General features: G+C 39.3%; 1 protein-coding gene across 1 annotated transcript in view; it reads right to left on the reverse strand.

Annotated features, from left to right (window-relative positions):
* The window catches only part of DOCK3 (dedicator of cytokinesis 3), a 221,486-nt gene that overhangs the window by 55,770 nt on the left and 138,224 nt on the right, over positions 1 to 27,492 (reverse strand). Inside the window, exons 15-24 of the mRNA XM_063348169.1 lie at positions 22,764 to 22,888; positions 17,224 to 17,386; positions 16,624 to 16,730; positions 15,734 to 15,905; positions 14,961 to 15,058; positions 13,095 to 13,178; positions 12,644 to 12,744; positions 11,218 to 11,299; positions 4,709 to 4,879; positions 815 to 1,007 (exon numbers count right to left, since the gene is read on the reverse strand). Coding sequence (XP_063204239.1) covers positions 815 to 1,007; positions 4,709 to 4,879; positions 11,218 to 11,299; positions 12,644 to 12,744; positions 13,095 to 13,178; positions 14,961 to 15,058; positions 15,734 to 15,905; positions 16,624 to 16,730; positions 17,224 to 17,386; positions 22,764 to 22,888 — 1,296 coding nt within the window. The remainder of the gene's footprint in view (positions 1 to 814; positions 1,008 to 4,708; positions 4,880 to 11,217; positions 11,300 to 12,643; positions 12,745 to 13,094; positions 13,179 to 14,960; positions 15,059 to 15,733; positions 15,906 to 16,623; positions 16,731 to 17,223; positions 17,387 to 22,763; positions 22,889 to 27,492) is intronic.

The raw sequence follows: 27,492 nt of genomic DNA on the forward strand, positions 1-27,492 counted from the left end.
CTGCCTGTTTCACAGCCACCTTTGGACTAAGCTACTCAATCTCTACATTCTCTCACATTTTTTGTGATTAATTTCAAATTTAAGAAAAAAAAATATGTATGTTTATAAACAATTACAATAGATAGTTTAAACACGATTTTGTGTAATTATCATTCTCACTGTGCACTGAGGAGAATAATTTGAGTGCGCTAACCTGAGATCCTCACCACAGGGAAGATAAGCCCAATGGTGCTTTTTATCTTCCAATATTACCTTCGTAACATCTTTCATTCAGATCTTTATGTATGAAATAAACTCACAATCTCCAACCCCTCATTCAGTTAATTCTTAAGAATTACTAATATGTTGAGCTGAAGAAATATTACAAAGTTCTAACGCAAAGATTAAACACAATGTAGAAGGATGTGGTGGGTTTCTCACTGTAACTATCTCCCTGTTTCTCCTTCTGGGACAATAAGCTTGCTGGGAAGGAGGTTATCTTCCTATCTGTGACAACAACAGAAGAGTAATACAAAGTATCAAGTGAGATTTGGCGGTTTTAGTAATTAACTTCATTTGTTAATGCACATATTTTTATCAACATTTAGTAACTATAATTTATCCACGACGGATTTATAAACATTTTCTACCACAGGGAAAGTTACAAAGTCCCCACAGTGAACGTATGCAACAACGATGCCACCAAGATAAGTAATTACCAAGATTATTGGCCTTCAGCAATGAATTGTTTGCAACAACGCAACTGCAAAATAAATGCAGCGTGTTCCTACTCTTGGTGAGCAGCGAGACTCAGCCTCAGATACCGCCCTCTTACCCGAGAAGGAGAAGAGGCGGCTGTCAACAGTGCGAGCAATCGACTGGAGCTTCACCACATCCATGGACTGCCCGATGTGCACGGTGCTGGGCATGCTGCCCAGGGTGCCCCTCACGAACTCCGCCACTTCCTGCACGGTGAACATCTGCAGCAGCTCGTCAAAGATAGCGGGGAAGGAGTTCAGCAGAGCAGCCTGAAAACAGGCAATGGAGAAACTGAACATCCTGAATGCTGGAACTGCCACTAAATGCAGCAAAACAGGAACAACAGTAAAACTGAAGTAAGGGTCTGCAAAAAGCTACTAAATAGAGCACTACGGCTGGTGTTAATGTTTTGCAATACCTAAAGTTCATAGTGAACAAATCACATGTAGCAGATAAAAATCAAGTGCTGCTGCAATATTAAGCCTTATGATAAGCTGAGCACATACATACTGTAGAGCTTCAAAAGGCTGTATTTTAGGACACAGCTTATAAAACAGAAAAAAGTAAGGCACCAGGGAACAGAACATAGTCCATTTTTGTTATTTTACTTTTTTCAATAAATATAAAACTTGCTTCTGATTAGAGAGTTCCATACCAATTTTCTGTACTGAGCAACCACCTATGACAGTTAAAAGTCTTCAGAAAATATTCTGAAGTGAAGAGCATGTTGGCAGACCCTTAACCGTAGCTGCACTGCGAGGTGATGTTGCAGGATTTCTGCAACTGGGGTGGGGAGCGATGTCACGTGAAAGAGGCATCACATCATGCAGGTCACTGTGCACGTGATTCTTGCAGTAACGGATGTTTCCAGAAAGCTGGAGCTATCCTTGAAGGTGCTTCTTGAAGTGCAGAAACAGTATCAGCACAACAAGAAAAAGTATCAAACTCTTCATCTCTTATTTCACACTTTTTCAATTAATTTCTTCACAACACTACAAAATTCCATGCATCGCCCTATCCTCACCTTCCACAGACTTGGCATCGTACCTAACACCTGCCGCACACCTCTCATGTTTTAAAATTCCTCTCTCTCTTCCTCTACATCCTACCCAAGATCCACACCCGTCTCCTCATTATAACTGCTTTAATTCCTAGATGGTCGCTTTCTTGAACTGCTGCAGGGTCAGGATTTGACTGGGCTCCTTACCCCCAGCCCCCCGCTGCAGCCCCAGCCCCGCCACCCTGCACAGGTCCCTCTCGCTGCTTCCACCTCCCTTGTCGGAAGCTCCACACAAACCACCCTGATTTTCCTGCAGAAGTTTTGGTAAATGAACTTCCTTGCAGATCCCTGTTCAGCTTCACCCCTCCAGAGTCTCACTGCCTATCGCTATTTTCTTATTCTGCAAGTGCTCCTTTTCCTCACAGATTTTTTATTTGTTTTCTCATTCCACAAACATTTCTGCACCTCTCCCATGCTGGTCTGCCATTGGCACACCTCTCCTCATCCCGTACAATAGACACTTTCCTTCTTTGCCAAGTCTTTCCTCAAAGTAGCTTTTCCTTCAAACAACAGTGATATCTATTTAATAGTCTTTGAGCAAAGTCTAAGTTATTTTTACAACTAACACTGTAGAGCCCATTAAATTATTCTGAATATAAATTTACCTCTTTCTTCTTCGCGCTCGTTATCTCTCTCAACATCTTGTCTTGTAACAATCAATTCAGATTACACACAAACTCACATACCCTCCTGGGTGTTGTCACCTATTTGTTGCTACGTACATACAATGTACTAACAAAATAAACAAATATGAATCATTTAAACAGCTGGCGGTACTCTTGGAAGGCTGTAACAGCCACAAATCCAGTTATTAGCTTTATCTTTGGGATAATACAAGTGAAATTACAATATCGGCCCAACAAATCCTTACAGGAGTTTTCCTAAACTTTTTTCTAACTATTACTATAAAGCGGGAGGATTTCTGTGGTGATTTAGGATATCCATCAGGAATCGAAGGATGCATGGGATCCCTTCGGGATCTCTCCTGAGAAGCAGCTACATCATCTCAGCAGTTCCTTGAAGGGCTCTTTTTTGTACAACACCCTAAAATATTCTGCAACATTACTCATGTCAAACTAATTGTCTGGAAGGAAGGACATAATCAGTTTTAACCTCATTGCTGGAAAGAACTATATTGAGATCTCTTTAATATCCCGGATAAGAGGACAAGTGTGAAGAAAATTATGTTTCTAGGGCCTCGAGCATTTCTGTAGGTATTTAACAGTTGTCCAGATTTCCAGAACGAGTACGTGAACTCCTTGGCTGTCCTGAACGATTTGACCTGTACAATCCTGTATACGCCCTCAATATTGTCTTTTCAGTCTGTGGATGCCATAAGCTGTTCCATTAATTACTGAAACATTCCACATTTTCTAGTTTTAAAGTACCAGCCACTTAAACATTAAATCCCAGTTTATATGCAGGAAAAGAGGGTTTGGGATAGGGAAAAGGGATTAACTGGGAACATCCACGATGAAATACTTGTGCAGTTCTGCGGATCATTACTTACAGAATTAAATGACGGCCTTGAAGTACCACCACACTTTTGTGGGGCACATGTCCCAGCTCCGCTCGCCTGCCCTCCAGGCTGAGAGGCCTAGGGGGCAATTGGGATCAAGGGGCAACATAGTGGCAAGGGGGAAACAAAAAGTAAACTTTTCAAGATTAAACAAGGACAGGCTTTACAAATCACAAAAATCCAAAGTAAGAAATAGCATACTGAGAGAAAGGAGGGGGAAAAAAAAAAAAAAAAAGAAACAAAGAGTAAAAGGGAGAATAACCCCATCTTCAAATCTAGTCTCCCTCTGTATTTTTGATCAACACAACTTAAAAAAAAACCCAAAGAACCTGAAACAGCTGCATTCACAAGATGCTGTTTCCACTCACTGTCACTTTTCCTGCAAAATCTGTGCCCTGCTTTCTCAGGTTCCTGGCTCATCTTACTGTACCCACTATTGGGTGATTAAAGAAAAGATTAGAGCAGCTGCTCTCAAAATCTTTCGGAGCAGCTTCTTAAGAGAGCGACGGCACTGCTGGCAGCTTCCCTAACCAGTGGAGTCACTCTGTTCTGTGGCAACCTTCACAGCAACTGTTTCTTTGGCAAACTACAGCAGGTGCTTGTTCAAAACATCCGTAAACAGCACATTAGTGAGTACAAATCACCTCCCTATCACCAGGAAGCTCCCGGTGGTCTGTCTTTGATATTTTTTGAGCTGAGGCACACACATAACATTTGACATAACTATTTAAAACTTTTCAACACAGAAGCACGTAATTTAGTACAGTAATCTTCAAAATATGAAGCAAAACGTAGCAACTTCCTTTCTCACTTTGAGTAGTATCTTAAGCCCACCTGAAGTCTTCATGAAGGCATCTGGGCCATATTCAAAATACCATATTAAATGTGAGTGTGGTTATCATCCTATGTTTGCAGCTAGGCTGCCTATGATTTTGACCGTAACGTTAGAGTATGCTAGAATTAAGTTTATCTGACTGTGAGTACACCCATTGAACCTCTCCCCTGTGATGTTGCTATGACCCCAAGCATTGACTGGAGCTACTACAATTAAGAATTTAAAATGTCTTTAGGCCAACTGTACGACACATGAATGAGAGGCTTGGAAACGCAGTTTACTTTTGTGAAGAGCAGAAACTGCATTCTCATGCGACAAGTCACTTTCCTCTTGAGAGTCCACAGTTCAGCTCACCTGTATCTGTGAAGTGATGCAAAGCTACTGTCTAATAACGTTAATTGGCTGTGTCATTTCCCAGCATCGTCAGCTTGTTAGAGGGAGAAAACTCCACTAACCCGCATTGAATTGTCAGGTGCCCATACATACCCATCTATACTACCTGTGCAGAAAACAGCTGCCTTTTGGTTTGCCAGTTAAGGTGTAGAAAATAGCAAACCTGCGTGAAGATGAGAGTCTCAGAGCTCCTGCTGTCCAAGCTGAGCACAAATCTGATGGACTGGAAAAGCTCCTGGATGCTGGAGCGGAACTGTTCCTCCTCCATTCCACAAGTAGCTCTGGAGTAAAGGATCCGAGATTGGACAATGAACTTGAAAAGATATTCCAAGGCCTTAAGGAGCAGGAGAGGAAGGAGAATAAGATACAGAAAAAGAGAGAAAAATAAAGGAGCTTTAAAGAGAACCAGGAAAGATTCTAGGTGCATAATAACTAAATTCTTCAGCTTTAGAAAGGAGAAAGAAAACCAGGCTTTGTAAGTTATATAATTCGGTTAAGGAAGAGCTACTCATAGGCAAGTATCCCTTCGCAACCAATACTCTGTTACTAGTATGTCCCACTAACAAAAAAAGTATGCATTTAAGTCAAATAGCCAAATTTGAGTTACAAAACTTGAGGAAAATCTTGGTGAAGAGAAGAGACTTCTGGTTTTCTCATGGCTTGGCACCATGACTGTAAGTGTCTGAAGAAGCTATTCTCCTGTTTTCATTCAAATTTTACATTTAATTACTTGAGTTAGCTAATCCAGATTAAGATAAATGGACTGTCAGTGGAACGGAAGAAGGATTACCTGGAAAAAGGAGAATCTGCTTTTCAATATGAACACAACAGCAAGGGTTCACCTTTATTTCTGGCAGCTACATGTACAAACAGAAATAAATGCAGGTGCAGAAACAGAAGCCGAGAGCAGCATGCGAAGCCCTCTGGCAGCCCACAGCAGTAGCAAGCAGTACTGTAGCGAGTATCTTTTTAAGTTGAGTTGTGATTAAGTTAAAGCATCTTTCTTTTATCGTCACCTATGAAGCTTGGAGAGCACCCAGCAGAGGGAGAATAACCTGCACAGAGGATGGCATTTAGCCCCATTACACAACGTGTGGTAGAAGCCGCAGTCCTGAGGGACTGGCAAATCGGATCTTCATGTAGAATGATAATTTGCTCTGTGACATGTCTAGATTAAGTCTGAATTTGCAACCTTTAACTATAATTTTGTAAATGGCATTATTCCGAGCTCCATTGATTTGGCAGCAGTGTCAATGAAGAAAAATACATTGTTCTGTGCAGCCTTTAACAAGCTCACCAATCTGGGAGAGGTTCTCGCAGACGCTCATACAGCAATGGGATATTCCCCACAGCAACAAGGCCTTTTTGATCATTTGGTGCACACAGCTGTCAACACTGAGATGTACTACATATCAGTGACAGTTAGACCTCACTCCTTCCCTTAGTGCTTAACATGATCCCCCATTAAAGTAAGATTAAGAGAAGGCATGAGCCATAGTTTGATGATAGCCTCAAAATTCAGCACAGGAAACAAAACAGGCTGGAGGCGCCAGTAATCATGGTCTATACAGAAACATTACTAATATTCCACTGTATTGACTGGAAAGCATTCTTGTCTGCTTTACTTCAGTTTGGAAACCGAAAGTTAATTCAAACACAAATTTTGCCCTCATCAGATATATTTGCATCCATAAGATGTCTCTCATTGAGCCACCACACGATACACGCGAACGTGCAATGTTATGTTGTAAGCTTTAGAATGCTACAGCTTTAAAGATAGGGAATAGAAATATGAAATTCCTCATAAAGCCATCACAGATTTCAAAATGCCACTGATACTTACAGCCTTTTTTTTTTTTTCCCTCCCCAGGATGGATGGCAACTTTGGTAATTTGGCAGTTCATTATTTATACGTCCGTACTAAAACATCTCTCAGTGAAGCTTCCTTACACCAAAGAACTTTATCAGGAAATAACACTTTATATTTCTGGATAGTTTCCAGACAAAGCTCAATTGGTTCACAAGAGTCATCTCTTCAAGGTTAGCATCTCCGCTGCAAACACTGAATACTGCGAGGCAAGTGGCTTCTACAAGCTGTTTTACAGGTTTGATATAGACAACCATAATTCGAACCTGAAAGCTCGTAACTTTAATGTGAAGATTATGTTTTGCAATGAATCAGGGGATTTATATATGAAATTCTGTAATTCTCTGTTGAAAGGGAAATGGCAGGCTTCCAGAGACACTCCACATCCACAGCACAGACAACCTAAACTGTTGCCTAGACTCAGCCCACAAAAGCAGTTAACTGAAGAGTTCCGTGTGTCTGCGGACACAGAGATGGTACGAACACAAACCAAGTCTTGTTAGCAGAAATCAGCACGTGGACTAACTTTGACTGTTACTGCTTACAAAATCGCAGATACGAAGCATATATGTGCCTAAAGACATAGAAGCACACTGAAATAAACTTCAAGCCTTCTATTATGTTTGGCATAATATAAAAAAATCAGTATCAAATTAAAGGAAGTTTCTTTAAAACGTAGTCTGTATGCATGTTCACACAACAGCTGAGCACGTATCATTCACCTGTGGCCAGCAACCTAAAGACTCACGGTACCATCATATGCAAAACTAAATGGACAAACAGCTTCATAAACTTATTTCCTCTCAACCAAACAATCCCTAAATTCTGCCAGTGGTACTCCAGGAGAGACGAGAAAAGGAGTACGAATTGTGCATATAAGGTAACGCATCTCAAAGAACTCCCACTCACTAATGAGTACCCTTCCTTTCTTCTCTGAGGGACTGTCCATTTGCATGTTCGCTCTGTGAATACGGGAACAGCACATCTCAACCTGCACGGATTACCTGGTGGTTGGTTCCAACGTCCCAGGGGAATGAAAACCAAAAGACCACTAGGACAAAAGCAGCACCAGACAGAAGCTTCTATGATAACCCAGGTAAAAAAGTGGATAAATTTCCGTGGTTACCCTGCAGGTCTAATGGATAAAGATACTCTTCAGAGACACTAGCGTCACTTGAGCCTTCAGGGATTATCCTCAGACAACATCTGATGGTTTTACTGTAGCACATTCATAAATCCAGTGGACTGTCTGGGGGCGGGGGGGGGTACAGCTGCACATCTGGATTCATCTGCTGTAGAAATGAAGAGTCTGTTCAATTCAAACAACAGGCAAACCACACCTGATGCTCAGAGTATGAACAGATGAATCAACCTTGTATAGAGCTGTTTTAAGAAAAAGCACAAATTAATTTCCTAACTCAAGAAACCCAAAGATTACTTTAGGAAAGAATCTGGAGTATGTGGAATGGGCACAGTGTATGTAAAGAGGATTAGCTCTGAAGGTCTGAATCTCTTTCACTGTCTTAACCAAAGTGAATAAAAGACATTTTCAGTAGTCTATGAGTACCCACTTCACCATTCAAGAGCAGTTAGCAAACTTCTTCCTCCTACTGTCAATGTGTTTTTTCCAGAGAACAGCACACTTGCTTCAAGTGCAAGAGGCAACTATTACGCAGTTTTAAGAAAAATAAGTGCAAAGGTTCAAGTGAAGGTACCAATTTGGGTCTTGTGAGGGGAGATAAAAGACCTGGGGCAAAGTTCAAGGCATCAGCGATAGAAGAAGGAGCAAGCCCCACAAACAGGTTGACCAGGGTGGAACAATTATAATTACACCAGCAATTTTCTGGTATTCTTAGAAAAAGCGAGATTGTAGAAAATGTGAATCACCAAATAAGGTAATTATTTCTGAATGAGGTAATAAGTAAGTCCAGAGACAGACTGGTCTTAAAAGTAACAGGCTAACATTTCTTTTTTTAAATTCAGGGTGGAGAAAATGATTTGTAGGAGTCCCCAGTCTCAAAAGGCAGGCTGAGAATGTAATTCCAAATCTCTCATTCACTAGCTCCCTGTCTAGCACAGCTCAGAAAGCACGTTCAGCGTTTTGAAGAAATCAGCTGGGAAGACTGACCCTTCGTGTATCACTGATTCGTGTAAAGCCCCATAGTGATGGTATGCAGCACCTCAAAGCCTCTAGAAAAAGTCTGATGCGTGTTCTGTGTGGTTCAGCTCCAGAACACTGATATGAAGATGTGACTTCCCAAGGAAGAAAAGGTCTCGCTTTTTTAGTGGGTTCCTCAATCCAGGCAAAACCCACCAGTGATTCTACTACTGGCAGACAAGTGAAGCTGGAAGGGCATCTCCTAGAGACACTTCCTAAGGCTTGCCATGACTAGTAGAGAAAGCAAAACTGTGGAGCCGTACATGGACTCTTTGTTACAGAATACTCCAGGGAGGCAGAGGCTGGATGCAGCTCACGTGGAGCTTGTTATAGGACATAAAAAAGGAAAGTGCCAGGTGTTCCAGCACAGGTAGACACATCCTTTCGGTTACAGTCCCCCCAGGTTTCACAGAAGTTTTTTGAGAATTAAGAGCAGTCTTGAGGGAGGTAAGTCACTTTAGAAATATTCTAGAGCACTGCTTGTTAATGCAAAGGTCAAAAATCAGCATCCTATGAGGCATATGCATGTCCATCATGAATGTACACGGGCAGTCAAGAGCCAAAAAAGAGTGCAGAGATACTTCAACACCTGCTTTAGGGTTTAACAGCTAATTCAGGGAAAAAGAGATAGAGGGTTACCCTGTTCTCTGAGCTGAAGAGTTACTAATGCAAGGAGTGTAGTGAAGACATGCAAGACCACAGAAATTCCTAACAACTGAATACAGCACTAGTAATGATGTGTTAGCAACGATAACGGGCTTGGTACAAACTTGCTCTAAATGCCTGAAATGAAATCTGGACGCAAGGAAGGAAATCATACACTTTTCTGTAATGGAAAAAGATAAAGACCTTGATTTGGGCCGCCAAGATATACCTGCAAAGGCAGCTGTCTGAAGAAGATGTGACAGCAGTGTCAGAGGATACGCTGTTAGGTCTGCAGAAACTCTGGTGGTAATTATAATGTCTGTGCTTGGAAAGGCTTGGGCCATCAGCTCGTCAGATTGATCTCACAGAGGGAACAGCTACTTTCCAGGCAAACACTCCAGATTCCCAGTAAGCAAAAGCTGCCTTGGAATCCTTGAAAGAATGTACCCTGTTCACAAACAGTATGCTGAATAACCAAGCTTCTGAAAGACATTCTAGCATTCATGTTTTTAGTATTTCTGAAGAGGACTACTATGAGCTTCAAAAAATGCCAACCACATGGGAAAATATCATACATCTCTATCTGCTGCCCTGCTTACAGCACTACTGAGTGGTTTGAGGGGGAAGAAAACCTTCTAGGAATCATTCCAGCTAGAGATCTTCCTCTCGTCTCATAATTTTAATAAACATCTTTGTAATTAAAAAAAAAGCAAAGGATGAGAATGGAAGCAAAAAGAATGAGAAAGATGGTCATTTTCGTCTTTATCCCACTTCCACCATTGTCTATGAATCTGTCGTTGAAAAGTATTACAAAGATGAAGTTTCCAAGTATGTAAATATCTACAAAAGACAAAGGAGACACTGGTATAATGCCCTTTTAAGTATCAGGATATGATCTTAACAGGAAGATTTTGAAAGCTAGTTGCTGTCAGTGGTGCCCTAACCATTCAAATGGAACAAGGATTCTCAAAAAATAAAAATTACTTCCTCGAAAGTATTGACTAAATTAGGCTAAAGGAGGCAAAGCAAAGAACAAAAATGTCACAAGAAGCAAGAAAAAACCATGATAAAGTCTGAAACATATGCCAAGACACAAGCGTAAATACATTCACAAGGAACAATCTCTGTATGAGTGTGTGCTTCACCTGTGATATGCTTCACCTATTTGTACTGATGTGAAAAGTGAGAAAAAGAAAGTGTTAATCTCTGCCGGTGCTACTAGTTCTAGAAGTGCCCAGACTCAAATGTTTGGATAAAAGCCTGCTCACAGTGAGAAGGTACAGATGGACACTCACTCAAAGAAAAATATCTTCCTGCAAATGTGGAGTCTTGTATTTATGTACTTGATACGATATCTTTCTGTTTTACACTTACACGTGGTAAAACTACTACATGATTCTCTGATTTGTCTGTAATAGCATCAAAAATATTCCCTTTTTCACACCCCATTAGAAAGCTGTCCCTTCCTGCGAGGTCACACTCTCATCACAGAAGTGTGATTCAGGTCCTGTGCGATGACAGACTTTCCATGCAGTTAAAGGCTCATTTATCTGCTTCTTAAAATACCCCGGAACTTCAGCCAGGAATACAATGAAGCTATGCCCATGCCAGAAATGAAAAGCAGATCTTTGATCCACGGCGCCTGTGCCTAATACATTTAAAATAATGGCTTCTTGAAGTGCAAGGTGTAGGCCATATATATATGGTCCATATACATATATATACATATACATCTATGTGGCTAGTGCATATATATTCCATGTAAGCCCCCCTTAAGTTCTCCACAGGGCTTTGGAAGGCCTTAAGGGGACATAATTCTTCCATTTCTTTCCCGCCCAAGAGTGACTCTCCCCCTAAAATTGAAATTTTGGAAAAATATTTAGAAAAAAATTCTGGTTAAACAAATAAGAGCCAGACTACCCTTGACGTTATTTACAGCTTCCCCAGCCCTTTTGTAGTCACAGATGGGACAGACACACGAGTACTTCCATTGGATACATACTCTCATGGCTTCCTGGATGTGGTCCTGGCGTACAAGCTCAGCCGAACGGTCCATGTACCACTTCAAACATCGGATCAGCTCTCTGAATATAACAAACAGTGAAAAGAGGAGGAATCTTCAACGCACTTTTAAAATTAGTCAGGCAACAAAAATTTGGGGTTTTGGGAGAACTATATAAAATTGTCTCATTTGACTCCATTTCAGTGGTCAGCTATAGCTGTCCTAGCTATTGAATTTACATAATATATAAGTTTATTTAAGTTTCAAAACCAGAAAATTATTTCTTCTCTGTAATTGACTTAGACCATGAGGAACCTAAGTGAACATCAGAAAGGTGTTATTGAAAAGGTAGCTTTGATAAAGGTATTCAATACAGTTCTAAGACCAAAACGTACTCTTTTTTGTTGTTTGTTTTTCGTAGGAAATTCCTCTATTCCAGATCTCCCCTAAGTAAGTGGTTTTTAGAAACTAAGATCACAAAGACAATACCTGCATCTATTTTCCTAAGTACACAATACCATTTGGACCAACTTAAACAGTTCTATGAAAAACATGTTTAATTTCAGACATCAGACTACCAGAAATCATTTGTCTGGAAGAGGTGATAAGCAACCCCAAGCAGAACCCCTTTTTTCCCCTCTGAACATGACTATGCCTTCTAGCATTCTATAGTGTCTATGGTTTTTTTACCTGCCATTAACAGAAGATTTTTTTTTATATACTCTTTAAATTACACTAAAATGTGAATGCCTTAAAACAATCAAATGCTGATTTTCATGGTTTACTGTGGCCAAAGATAGAATATGCTCAAATGTACAAAAGAAATGGTCTAAAAGAAAGGAAAAACAACCCCCTGAATGGTGACTGTTCTTGCTTTCAAAAATCTGTCTTCCTGGCTGATGCAAAACTCAAAAAAGAATACTACAAAATAAGGCATGATCTTCAAAGTGAAAATTAAGTTTCTGATCTACTCAAATTATACATTTACTTTAATCAAATAGAACATCATCTTATGGGAACACCTGACTACTTTGGAAGAAGAAATTGCAATTAGTTCTCTAAGCTTTCACACAAGTCTTATATCCCAGCATCCTTCATAAGACAAGAAATGTATATGCTCCTGGTAGCTCATTAGTACAGACTGGTAATGAGTTGGTGCTGAGTGACTGTGTCTCTTCAGTTAAAAATAAAAAAGAAAAAAAGTAAGATTTGCCTGTTCAGAAAGGCCAGATAAATTCCAAAGTCTGCTCGTTCTCAGCCACAGGTGACATTCAGCAGCTTTTCTCTATAACTGTGCTGGAAAACTTTCACCTGAGCAGTTCTACTTTTGCAAACCACTGCCAACATGCAGGTTATGATTCTGATGGCGACATCGTTCAAAGCTCGCTAATGCCATCTCTTGAAGCGATAGATAAACACAACCTACTTGTAAGCCAGTGCCCCTGCAAAGTGCTTCTGAATGTAAGTGTCCATCACAGGTCGAAAGTGGAAATACTTGCTGTCACGCAGCAGATTTATGATGAATACCTGTGGGAGATGAACAAGTGAACCCATTCTAAAGAGAATTGCACATTGTTGCTAGGTTTCTGTGAGCAAGTTACACACGCTAAGGAACAATGAAATACGTGAGTTTCTTTAAACAGTCACTAGTTGTGTTATTAGATGTTATTGTTTGCTTCTCCCAAGTGCTAGCAAATATTGCTGTCCTCCATCTGCTGAGGCTATCCTGCCCTCCTCACCCAAGATTATTACAGAAAATGTAAGGCTGGATCCAGCTCAATATTTCATATTTCATGGAAGTAAAATGCTAGCAACATGATAATAAGAAACTTAAAAACTCACTGACCATGAGATAAAGTAACAATTCAGCAGCTTACCAAAGACTGAAAGACCAACAGACCATACTTTTCAGTGTTGTCATCCAAAACTACAAACAACGTGTCGAGAATATCTTGTAGGAACTAAAATGACATGAATAAACAGAGAATTTCAAGTTCAATTGCATTCAAAAGAAGGTTGTTTCCCCCTGCGTTAATTATTTCATGCATGTTGATATTTTTGCAAAACATTTGCCAAGGACAAACCCCTTCACGTTCATCCATATGATGTGAGACATTTTCTTTTGTTTTTACTAAGATTTTTTCTCTTTACAAGGAATATTTATAAACAGAAACGACAGAAAAACAAAAACTAAGAAATAGGTATGTCATGCCTGATTTGTAAATATAACGGAGTGCTCCTTTCACTGTAAGCTGACTACAAGCGCTGCCTAACAACAGCAGCAAAACAACTTACATTCTTGGATCATGAGAGTGTATCAGATACTGTACGTCATCAAAGAGTGGGAAGCACATTGACCGGTGCTCCAAATTATGTTTAATCTTGAAAACTTTTGTTATTTGACAGAATGTAAAGCTTTTATAACAAGCATTAATTGGGTCACGTTACATATTGCCAGTTGTTTCTTTCATCCATAACACTGTGGCTTCCTGAATGCTGACAATTCAGTGATTTTCTTTCCTGAAAGCACAGTCCTCAGAAAGGATGACTGTGAAGAAAAATGCTGAAGATCAAGTCAACTGCACATTCTCTCATGCTTTTTAATCTATTCCAATTAAATTTCTGATGTGGAAAACAAGAAATCAAATTTAACAATTTATGAAGTCTCCGAGAGGATAACATTTCTTTTTTTCTGAATTATTGCATTCTGTTCTTCATATACCAGTGCCAAATGGCAGCTGATTAGGGAGGGAATCAATTACTTCTCTTCTTGGATTAATTTAGTACATATCTTTTTATGCTTTTCTCTATAAAAACCAGATACTTGCACGGCCCTGCAAACAAAGTGTACAAAACACGACATTCTTCAAGAATTCCAATATAAACGGGGTATTGTCCTCTCCTGTTACTGTTACGAAGTTATCATGAAGATTAACTAACATTCAAATGAGTACCAGTGAAGTTGCTTTAATCAGAAACTACTTATTAAGTGACAGGATTTCTCTATGTTTTTTTCTCTTTGGTTGTTTGTTGTTACAAATTATCCCTTTTACTTCTAGATTTATAGAAATAAATTCTAGGGATTAGACACACTAGAGAGCAATTGGTGCTCTAGGCAAGAGCTCCACTTCACAGTGCTGGGAGAGGAAAGTTGTTTTGCAGGATGGTTCACTGGCCATTGAGCAAAACTTAACTTCCAAGGTTTCACATTTCTTTCTCCTCTACAAAGACGCGTGGAGCATTTGCAAAACAGCAATATTGATCAACTCCACTGGCTGTTTGAAAAGGCCAGGTTTTCTGAGTCAGCTCTGTTTTCTTCACTCTAGAAGTGACTGACCACAGTTACGCAGTTTCAGAGAATGTCCTTTAGCAAAGACTATCGGAACAGATAAGGCTGCACAGACCACCACTGCCAGTGGCCGTGTCTACCCCAGCGAGCAGCGCGGCTCAACAGGAGCAGGCCTACAGAGTGGAACAACTGGCACTGAGGACTTGCAGCACATGTGGGTGAGGGAACTTTAATAAGGATTAGCTCTGTGTTGATCCCAAGGACTAACTAGCCATTAATTTTTGGAGTGTATCTTCCTGTTCATTTTCCTGTCAAAATAAAATCCCAATTCATACACTCTGAGAGTTCGCAGCGCCAATCAAAAAGTACAATATGAAGGAACATTCAAGAAATGCGCTGCAGGTCTGGACTCGCCATCACAGATACATCCAAAGACTGTTATTTCATGTAGTACCTTAACAATTTCCTCGCCACTGACATGTCTCAGTCTTCCTAAAATATCCATCACACGATCTGGGTAAGCTTTCCATTTCAGCAGGGCAAGCAAGTCCACTGCGGAACAGTGAGAGGAAGAGTTAGAATCCATACGCAGAGGGAAAAACGGCAACCCCAGACCCACCAGGGATTCATTACATGTTACATTTCTGATCTTGCTGCAGTTCACACTTCTTGGGGGAAAAAAAAATAAATATGGGAAAACAAGAAGGAAAACGTGGAGTAAATCCAATACTACCAACAAAGAAACGAATGGAGGAATGGTAAAGTCCTTTAAAAAGTGTAAAGACTGTCTTCTCCTCTCTGTGGCTTGACACTGCACTGTGGGCAAAAACCTTTTCTTTTCCCATGCTTCAGGGATGTTGCCGTAACATCTTTTTATTTACTTAGTAACTCTGTAAAGCCGAACAAAACAAACTTTGGGTTGTGCAGAAGAGCTAGCATTGAATTTTTTGTTCATTTAATGAAAATTAACTTTGCTTTAACATATTACCCTTCTCTTGCACTTACAGTAAAGTCTGTAATTTCTCTGCCATCTTTCAATATCTTTATTTCCTCAAAAAAACCAGTTCCTGCTCATTTCAATAGTGTTAGTAAAGAAAAAGCATACATATAATGAAATTATAACAAAGGAGTATTGTAGTAAAATAAACAGAGCACAAGCACACCCATCTTCTCTCTCTTTTTCGCAATCCCTGTTGCCTTGGGCAGTTCTGAAGATCAGCCACGTACCATTCTGGGTCAGTTTGGTAGAAGAAAGCTGTGTGGAGACAGAGAAGGTCTCTTTGGTGCTGCGCTGGAAGATGAGGCTGGAGGGGATGTTGGGGCAGCCGTTGTAGTCCTCTTTGCAGCACGGCAGCCCCAGGTACAGCGCGTGATTGTTAAACGTGCTGTTCTCATCGCACTGCAGGTACAGGACAAGAAATGGAATTTTACCCAGTCTGTCTCATCCCACACACTCACACCCCGACAGCAACTGCCTAACAGTGCTTTTACTGATCTTCTGGGTGCACAAATACACTTCTAAGAAAAAGCTGTGCTTACCACCTTCGGGACCTCTTGTGCACACACAACCCAGACCCAGCTCTGGGAAGTGTCGTCTCCTAACCACTGACTCTTTAGAATTTATCTAAATAAATTGCTGCTGTCTGAAAATCATACTGAAGAAATAAACCAAGGTAAATCAGCAGGAAGGGAAAAAAAAAAAACCCAAACAAGTCTCCCCAAACCCCTTGCTACAGGGCGCCCAAGTTGTAGCACTGTAAGATGATGCATTTGAAGTACATCGTAATTTCACAACACAGAGGTATAGAGTAATGCCATAGGCTGGTAAAACTTCTGAACGCTCATCAACACTAGTATGTTTGAATTCAAAATAGACAGGATTAACAGAAGCCAAATCAGCATTATCTGAAGGGAAAAGGTGAGCTGTACCTAAAATAGAAGGCTGTATCCAAACCTAGTCATGTGATTCAGAATTTATAAAATTTTGAAACTACTATTAATTTGTTCCTCACATACTTCTAATAAGGAGGAAGAAAAGATAATGTAATGAACGTTACTTATTTAAACTGAAGTAGGGATGAGTAGGTGAAAAGCCTGCAGAGAGGAAGAACTGGTACCTTATAAACATAAAGCTCATGGATATCATCCGACAAGGTGGTGCCATCATCTCTCATCAATGGAGTGAATGCAAAACCAAAGAGCTTCTTTTCTCCCTTGTCTTTTGCTGTAGCAAGAGTCAGAAATAAGGAATCGTATTTGTACATATTCTGTCCATCCATACATACCACACGGTTATTCACTAACTTCTCTGCACGCCTAACAAAAAGCATGCAGGCTACACAAGAAACGACACATAAAATACTATGTCTAATTCCATGGAAGTGATCGACAAGCCTCAACACAAACACAAACCTGCCAATCGCAGTAAAATATAAAACGTACATGCTATAAAGAAAACAATCGACAGGAAAATAGAGCAAAAGAACAGCAGGGGAGAGCATCTACAAAATGTTTTGCCCTGCACTGATAGTTCACGATGGTTTTAATGTGCTGTTTAATAAATGTAGCAACCCGCTAATTAGCAGTGCACCTTCACTGTATTTTAAGCCGGCAGCCCTTTCCTGCTTTCCACCCACTAACGGCCTCATCCAAATACACACTAACAGTGGAAAGACCTCAGCTTTTTTGGATTTCTCTTGGTTATATTTTGCACTCACTGGAGCAATGTCTGAACTCAAAGCGGAGATGAGACCCACGGAACCTGTCTATAGGGATGGGCAACTTGATGATTTCCCCCCATCGAGGGCTGTTATTGTGGTAAAGGACAAAAGAGTGGTACGCGCTCCTGCTTGGCTCTCCTGAGCCCAGGCTGATGCAGTCCTGGAACAAAAGAAAACAATTTAAGATTAAAAGACATCACATCACTACAGATGAGTCATTTTATTACACAGTGATAACCTTTATATAATTCATATCTTTCTGTAGACATAAAAGAAGAGTCAGAAGCAGAAACCTGCAGACACAATGAAACCTGAAATTTTGAAGAGATCTTTAAAACTGTGTTTTGGGTCAAAAGATGAGCTAGGAGGCCTATGATACTGGATGAATTCCGTCACCTTAAATAATTATTTAAGCTATTTAAGCTAAGCTCTCCATCAAGCATAGATATATAGAGTAGATACAATAAATACATAAGTTCAAATACATTAAGACAAATGAAAGAAAAAAGGACCTAATAGGACCATCACTTGTAATATTAGACTTTTCTGAAAATATCATCTAATCAGATTTCTGCTTCAGTATCTCAGTTAAGAAGCAATACCCGAACCTTTCACGCTTTTAAAAATATTGGTCTTTTGAAACTACAACCATCCAGCCTCACCAAGTATCACAGAAAATTCTGATCGAGTTACTTCATTATTGGTAAGCAAGGAATTTCTGTTTAATAGTCACCACCTAAAAACATCACGGGATCTGAATTTCTGCTTTTAGATATCAAAAGCTCAGAGAACTTGAACAAAACTCTCAAAATACAGATGAAGAAAACCATGAATTGGTATTATTTAGGAAATACAGAAATCCTTAGCCACAACATGAGCGAAGGAAGGTAGGAGAAATACTGAAGTCCCGAAATAAGGACAGTAAAAGGTCCTTTCTAATGAAGACACGGAGCAGGAAGCACATTTTTTTATACAGGCACTAACAACATTCTAAACATAGCACTTACAGGTGATACCTTATAAAACCATGCAGGAAAAAAAGACATCTTAGAGCTTCTTCATTTTTAGGATCTCTAAGGATAATGAACCCGGGAAGAAACAGAAGCTAAGCCGACCTAGAATGACACATGCAATATAGATTTTGACCTAAAAAACACCCTGCATGGAATAGTATCGTGACAAGAAGAACTACTGGTTATTTCCCCAAGGCATCTCTGAGTTCTATTCCAAGAAAATAGCAACAACATTGATTTGATTTTTTTCATCTATAATCAAGGGATTATCAAGTCCAGTATATCCCATTAACCAAAACCAGTTAGCTCAACCTGTGGTAATATTCTTCCGGCTTTGAGAAAGTTAAGAATTTGTGAAGAAGCCCAAAAAGAAAGAGAAGTTCTCTGGAATTTTGGGATTCAATGCATGAACAGCCTCCCTGGACAGAGAGTCATTACAAACGCACTAATCCAAATGGAGCAACCGTAGCATCTACTCAGAAAACTCAGTCCTCTCAAGTACGTCTTTGTAACCACATGGTATGTGCCACAATTCTGGCATAAAGGTGACTTTTAAAATACAGTGACAAGAATTAACTGTTGGAGATAGGAACAGCTTGAAATGAGAGTAGTGGTGGCAGTACTAAAAACCAGAATGTCTGCAATATCCCAGTTATATTTTTTGATAAGCGTAATGTCTTGGGCTCAACATAGCAATTCCAAAACCTTATTCTGCATTAGGTTCTTAGGAGAAAGTAAAGTGGCATTTGTATTTCTTTGATAAGGTACAGTAAAAAAATCAAGTTTTCATGTGAGCTTTTTTTCTGGTGCCTCAAAAAATTACCTGCCTCGACAGCCAAACGGTTTTATGCTATCAACCTTAAATAAATGAAAAGGGGAAGAGTCTCTTCTTCTGGTTGTTAATGTAGTTTCTACACATTTATACTATAATCTATAGTCTGAGGAGGGAGGATTGTTTTATCTTTAATTCTGAATTGTGATCTGCAAAATATAAGTATGAAACTAGTCTCCCGAGACCCAAACATGGAGGTGAATTAGAGGGCAGAGGCGAGTAAGGGAAGATAAACCAGAAGAAGTATCAGGTAATGATTTTACCATTTAAGGTATGCCCGGCAATCAATAAGATATTCCTGCTATTGGAATAGAAAGCAGAGTAAGTGAGAAATGTGTAAAGGTTGGTTTTTTTTTTTTATTATTTTTCAGACTATATTGAAAGATACTAACAACTGAGGAAGACCATTTTGAAAAGGAAATACTCATTTACATTTCGAACAGCACTGTATTCGGAGAATAATGTCACGGCTTTCAATAGGACTATTTCTGGACCAAGATATATTCAACAGCAATAAGGATTTGAGACAGAACATTCTCATTAATGCTGCGTATGGTTCTGCTAAAGTCTTCACAAAGGTATAATTTATACTTGGGTTGTGCTGCTGGTCAGGAAAAGTTTAGAGATTTTATGCTAATATGAGATGAAAATTTTGTGTCAATTTCCCCACTGCAGTGTAACTCAGCACACTCTCTCTGATTTGTCTCTGCTTTGGAAAGGCCATAGGTCAGGAACAGGAAAGGACATTTCCACCAAGAACAGTAGTGCTTTGGGTTAATGATTAAAATCCCATGTTCTGCCCATACTATTGTAAGCTTGAACTGGAGTTTTTTCTTAGTTTCTCTACTATATCACCTCCTGAAAGTTATTAATGTCATAATTAGACAAACGTGACAGAAGAAAGAAAACAGCTACGCTTGACTGTGAAAGCAACCTTGGGTCACGCAAGTGATCCTTCAGGGGACAGGGAACCCAAACAAAGCAACTCCCTTCACCAGTGCCCCAACCCCTCTCCAACACACACCTTATTCTTAACATTTATATTAAAATAAATAAAAATAAATCCTCTTGTTGTAGCTTTTAGTATTTTCTTCTTCTTGTAGATTATGCTGAATGACTGAAATGAAAGTTCTGATCTAGCAGTCTCTTTACAGCTGCTTCATTTAGGAATGAAACTATACTCTGTCTTTGGGTGAAACCAGCTCCCTCCTAATGGGAAGTGGCAGGTCACCACACGCTGCTCCCAGTGTCCATACCGAAGATGACACAAACCAGATGGCTGCAGTGAAAAATACACCATCTAGGGTTTAAAAACCAAATTCTCAATATAAAAGGTAAGACAGTACCCATTTAGTGGTGTACTAAACCAACCCAGACTAATAGGCCTGTGTTAAATTTTAGGTAAATGGATCCCTAGACTTCCCAAAAGCCACTGCACAGGTGGGATGGTTAGAACTGATGGAGCTCACTCTTCTCAGGGCTTTTCACCTGAAGCATGGGGAAGATTTTGAGCACAAATCTTGCTTGGATTCTAGAACTGAAATCTGTTTTCTGAAAGTTGAGACAAACTAGACATTTACAGTTTAAGGAGCTGAATCCTTATAATGTTCAGGACATTTCCAAAGACTTAAGAGCAGCCACATACACCTACTAGGGTCAGTTGTCTCCTACAAGGACATTACTGTTGAATGGCAGAATAACCCACTACGTTAGAAGTAATGCCAAACGGCTGTCTCATTTGCTTTAACTTGGGTAGATGAATTTGCAGAATTTTTGAATCGTGTAGAAACTATGGCAGTGATGAAAAAAAGAGGAGACATGATTAGTTTGCAAACTTGATTCTAAATAGCTGTGTCTTCTCTTATGTGCATGTCATTATTCTTTCAGATTGTCATTTAGCACTTTTGAACTATGCCTCTATATTCAGTTCAACTGATACTCAGTTTTATATGTTATTTTTCTAGTTCTACTCTGCAGTTACGAGAGAACACAAACGTGCCTAAGCAGTGAGAACGATTTCAAATTAAAGGGAAGGAGAGTTCAATTTCTATTGTCCTTGATGGCCCTTTTATGTATTTTTCAGTAGATACGCTAGCTTACACCTTTGAGTATTTCCTATGTAGAAGAATTCTCGTGTCTGCACGCTTGAAATACAGTGGATTTGAGGCATCATTAGACACCATGAACCAAAGATCTCCCTGATGTAAGCCAAGTATCTCTGTTGCTTTGAGTGCAACCATACAGAGGAGCAATAACATAAAAACTGGTATAAAGATTTTCTTTTAAATATGTGGGTTAAATTTAAAAAACACAAAAAATCCTTTATATGTCAAGTCTCTCCTTTATGACAAATGTTCCCCTGATTTTTTTTCCTAATCAGACTGACTGACTACCATTTACTATTCCTTGTTTGTTTGTACCATGTCTGTTCCACTATCCCGTGTAAAGCCCTGCTGTACCGTTACAGTAGTAATAACAGGCAAGGGTAAGAAAAAGATAACTTCGTTACCGTGAATGACCATTCCAACCAAAACCACAGCAGAAGCTAAGACTGGTAATATCTAGAAATGCTATGGCTTTTATACTTTATCATTAGCCACAGTTATAGTGCAATTGTTACCATTGGGTATGTCACCATTTGAAGAGGCTGATATTGCAGTTTAAAGACCTACTTTGGTCTTTGGCTGTGAAATAAAGCAATGATTAAAAATCTGTCACTGAACTTGAAAGGTATGTCTAATGTGATTAAACAGAAAAGGACTGTGATCTTCCTGCAACAGCTACGAGCACAAACCAGTTCCTTACAAGAGATATACCTTACTTCTAATGAAATCACAAGCAACTGCAGCAATAAAGGAAAAGTTCTCCTTTAAATTAAAAAAAAAAAAAAAAAAAAAAAAGAAAAAAGAAGATTGTGGCAATGAGTTTGGTACACAGGCACTTTAGTGTTTAGACTCTCCTACAATAATGGCTACAAAGGCTGTTTTATTGCAGTGGAGGTGAAAAAAACAAAAAAAAAAGGCAGGAGGAAGTTATTTCTGGTAGATGTTTATGTCAAAATACTTTCCATTTAATTCCGTATCCTCATACCCTCCCACACCACACAACACTGACTTATCTTCTCTGCAATAATACTAAAAGTAAGAACAGAGGAAGAACAAAAAACATTAAATATCACCATCCACAGCTGGAATGGAGCCATCCCAGGGTGAAAGCCAACACCTTGGAAAACAGGCAACTCAAATTTATTTTCCAAAACTAGATTCAGTACCTTAACTCCAATAACTCAGATTTAAAAGGCTCTCTTGTAATCACATTTCATCATGTTGTACGACACATATTATTTAATTTTAGATGTCATACACTCTTCAGTTCTTTCTGACTACAGTTACACTAAATCTTCTTTTTATTACAGCCACTGACACCACATTTTGAAATCACAGAAGCTTTTCAGTTTATGAATATTTTTTCCAAGTCCCTTATTCCCATATAGGGGATGTGCTCCAAATTCTTTCGAATTTGTAACTGACCACTTTTTTTCATCATAATATAGAGCTGAAAAACTTACCAAAAAAAAAAAGTAAAATCTAGTTTTAGTTTATCACTTCCCTTGCATCAGAGACAACAAAACAAAACATGGCCACGGAGCAAGTGGATGGCAACTGAAGCTCAAAGAGGAAAGAAACTCTTACCTTCAAGATTTCTCCATCCGCATAGAGCACATACATGGTCACTTCAATGTTCTTCTGCACGCTTTTCCCACCTCTTTCAAAGTCTCCCTTTTCTAACGTCAGGTACAAGTCATTGCGTATATCACCTACAGTAAAGAGCGAAGCCACACGCTCAAATTCAACCCGGAAGACTCAGTGCCTGCGTGCAACAGATTTTGATTCTGCAAATCACTTTCTGTGTTCTGCAAGACTATGGCTGATGCCCAAGTCATTCCAAGCAGCAAGTTAATTGTTAATAAAGATGAACATTTTAACATCAATGCATAAAATCAGATCATTGTTAGTAATGCCTTTATTAAGTGTGAACTTGGGATCGATACTTGCTTTTATTGTGTGTAAGCGAGGAAGGGAAAAAAGCCTTCTACTACTTTGCCTAGTTAGCGGATTTGGAAGTATCAAGCTAAGCCTGACAAAACATTTACATCAGACTTCTTATTCCCAATATATTTTAATACAAATGAGTACTTCCGTGACAAATGTTCAGTTAGCTCTTCTTCAAGTATTTTCTATATTTTCATGATTTCTTTTTATCATAACAACAAAATAAAAGCAGCCTTTTTGGAAACCTGGTTGTAATTCAGTTCAGATATATTAAGAAGGAATTATTAACATTTTTTTGGCGAGATTTCTGGCTGGCCCCTGGTGTCCATATGCATGAATCTAAGAAAGCGGGCAGCATGGACACTTGCCAATTTCACACTACCTCATTTTCAAGAGCATTCAGAGCAAATGACTATATTCAGAAATACAAATGCTAGAATCTATCTCAGCATCTTGTTATCCTGAATTTGACAGATTCTAGGTCACTCTTTTTTTTTTTTTAAGAATCTGATTTGGGAAACTGAACTGCTTTCCAAATTAATGCAGTCAATTCTAAAGCACGCACCAAAAGGACAGCAGGTAGCACCTATTTTTCTGTAAGGTTTAGTTACTGTCACCATTTCGTGATGGCTCACGTACCACTTCTTTTTATTTAATTGCCACAAAGGCAAACACACTAAAGGGCAATATATAAAAATACAAAAAAAATTAAAACAATAAAAAAATTAAACCCTTCCAAGGCAAGTACTTTGTTAAGCAGCCTCAAGGGATTTAAATAACGAAGTAATGGAATTATTTTCCAGCAAAGCAGAGACTCCTTGAATGTCTGATTTCTTCCACCCCAGTACTTGGAGAAGCTGATGCAGTTAAATTGTTTATTAATCAGAAGCACAATGAAATAGGCAGCATTTGCTTTCAGGCAGTGAGGGATATCCTTTTGTGTCTGTCAAAGCAGCACTTCAAACTCTTCCTGGAGCCTATAACCCCACAGAATTTCTTCCTTAACCTACCGTAGGGACAAACAATCAAAGCTTTCAGTCCTGTCTGTACTTTCATTTTTATTTCTGGAGATAAGTACAACTTTTAAGCATGGAAAAAATACAGCTCTGTAGCTGACATTCGGTGCTTTCTGTCAGGAGCTCTTTATGAATGGAAATCTGCATGCAAAATGTCCTTTTTCCATCAACCTCCCTCGCAGGGTGGACTCACGCAGAGTTGACTGCTTGGAACACCTCACAGTCAGAGGCCTGGAAACGCTACGGTTCATTAACGGGAAAAAGATGACAGCAAGAGGCTGGTGAATGACCTCAAATATTTGATCTGTTTTTTCTCATCAAAGAACAGTCATCATTTGCAACACTCCACAGTCCACAACAACGGAGAAAATTATCTCGCTGATAAAATCAAGCTAAGCTACCTATATGTTAACTATAGGAATATCAAGGAAATGCAAAACTCATCACAAACGATAATTTAAGTAGGGAATTTTGTTCTGAAGATCCTCCTGCTTAACAGACGCCATCCTTTTTTTCTGAGCAGTTTGTACAATGAGGGGGAAAAGATTCAATGTATATGCTATAACTCTTCATAGAAATGTACTCATTATAATTAGCATTTTGGTGCTTCCTATTTATGACCTCTTTTCTGGAAGACAGTCTGGCTACACAAAGCCAAATGTCAGGTTGCAAATCATTTTTCCAGCCTAAATTAAAGGCAGCGTTTAGTTATATATAGCATCTTATCTCCTATTAAGCTTAACAGGAGGGATATTACTGCACTAATTAAAAAAAAATGCCTTTGGGGTGGGGGATAGAAGAATCCAAAAAACGGTGGATTTACATCAAAATGAAGGAAAAAAGGGGAAAAAAGTATTTTAGTGAAGTACAATGGTGCATCTTCTCTTGTAAAAATATTGTCTATTGAATCTTAAAAAAATAGAAAGGTCATTACATATAGCAAAAATAGGAAAGTATATCAAAGAAAGACTATCAGGTATGGAGCCCATCTGTTTCTTGAAAATCTGGAGTTAAAACTACAAACTGAAACACTTCTGTTTGTTTATTTCAGTGAAAATAACCTCACCACAAAGAAGCGTTTCCTTTCCCCAGTTAGTTAACCACATCTCTGGCTGAGTCCTCGCCAGCCATTTTTTTCTCCAGCTGCTACTGGTTTTGAGGAATCTAAGCTCAGATGCGCTAACAGGCAGCACAGAAACTAGAGCAAATGCTTGAGCCCGGGGCAGTTTATTAAACATTTCATTTGGAGTATGCCAATTGCAAGGCTAGAGAAACCATTCCGCACCGCACAAGTGCAGGGACAGCACAGCAGCCTGCATGGGACGACGCAAAAAGCGCCATCAGCACAGTCAAGAAGGGATCCTTGTCAGCTCTAACACAGAACGACAGCTACACATCAGCTAAGAAATCCTGGCAGGTAGAGCTTTTCCCATATTTAATTCCACTGGAAAGAGATAAATAAAGAATTTGTTTAAAAGACCAGACGATTCATGCCCTCTGCGTGGTGAACTACTGCACAAACAGAACTGGCTCAGAAGTGACAATAACTCGCATTTTGAGAGGAAAACTGTGTGCTACAGCAACTTGCATCACATCGGCCTCACGTCTTCCCAAACGGAGCAGTGCAGATCATAAAACTGGGTTAGCTGTGGCCTCCTCTCATTAGTACAGGAATAAAAAAGTGCTAGAAGGCCAGTGGGCCAGAAGTATTTATAGACGAAAACCTGCGGATGACATTTTAAGCCGAGGTCTCTGTGCTAGATGGCTGGCAAGGATGGACTGAAAACCTAATGAGAGTTTTCGGAATGGTGTTTGTTTTAAAGCCCATCTCTCTACCATTGTTTTCAATTTAAAACCAAACGTAAACTGCTTTTTGCATAAAATATGTGCAGTTTTTACATATGCAGTTACTGAGACTCATTCTTTACGATACGTCTTGAACGACAGTGCTTTTCGCAATAATAAAAAAAGAATTATTTTCTGATGTGTTATGTGGCTCTTCCTTCACCCTCCCCTTCATCTTTATGGGGGTTTTGTTTTGCTTGTTTTAACTTATTTACAAAGCCTTGTGTCAAATGTAAAACTATTGTTTAAATTATAAATTATAGCTTTTGGGGTTTTGCTTAGATTGAAATGAAAACCTCTCTCATATGACCTGAAACTATTTTAATGGTAATGGGGGAAAAAGGAGGGATGGAAAGGGCTACACAAGCCATATACTGATTTTACGTTTACAATATGAAGAAATGTACTGGAAGACTTCCAAATACTTATTTTTCATTCTCAAGACTTAGTAACATTAAGTGGTCCAATGACCAATAAGTATCTAGTATCCATCTGAATAAGCAGGAGATTTATCCTCTAAGATCTGTAGGTTTTCCACTAGAAGACAGCTACTTGAACTGCAAAGTAGTAACAATTTACAGAAACTGTCTGCATTTAATCTAACACTTTTCATTCAAGGATCCTAAAAGATTTTGTACACCGAGGGCAGAACAGTCCCTGTTTTATAGAGGTGAATACTGTGTCAGAAGAAGGTTACGTAGTTCACTTAAGTTCCTACAGGAGAAAGAGACCAACAAATCTCTGACATCTTGATCCTCGCAAATTTGCTTTCTAAGAGGCTGGTGTTGTGTGACTTTGTGAACCCCTAAAGCACACGTACCATTCCCCTGTGAGCTGGGAAAAAGCAGCACCTCACAACATTCGGGATGTCTGGGTCGAGTTTCAAGTAACTTAGTAAAATAACTGTATTTATCCAGAGAGTCTTCACTGGATTTTTTTTTAAACTGAAAGTTTGGTCTTTTACAATTTAAACAGATGAGGATATAAAGAAAAAGCTATCTACAACAATTAGTATTTATGCCTCTATTTCTTGAATTGTTGAGATAGTCCTATTTACTGAGGGCCCAGCACTGTGATACACTGTCCACTCGACTCTAACTTCACTGGGTTTAGCATCTTTTTGAAAATACAGGCATTTTACAGAAGAGTGCCCATAACCCCCAGAGCGTGAATGGGCAAGAAGGACACTGAGGTATCTCCCACAATGGCTTACGAAGAAAAAACAAAACCCTACATTTATGTCCTATATATAAATGAACGTCCCAACAACCAGAGTAAATCAGCATCACCCCACGGGCTTCAGCGAAGTTACAGCAGTTAAACCACCAAGGGTTTGTCTCTGTAAGAGACTCAGCCCAGCAAGTAACTAAAATCTTTGAGACAAACTATAAAATGTAGAATACTTATATCCACGCATAGTGTTAGAATGTGCTTTGGCTATATTTGTTCCAGCTCTTTACATTGGTAACTGCTCTTCTTTCTGGCCAAGAGCAGCCTATTGAACCAGA

The sequence above is a fragment of the Chroicocephalus ridibundus genome, chromosome 10 (assembly GCF_963924245.1).
Source record: "Chroicocephalus ridibundus chromosome 10, bChrRid1.1, whole genome shotgun sequence".
Taxonomy (NCBI): domain Eukaryota; kingdom Metazoa; phylum Chordata; class Aves; order Charadriiformes; family Laridae; genus Chroicocephalus; species Chroicocephalus ridibundus.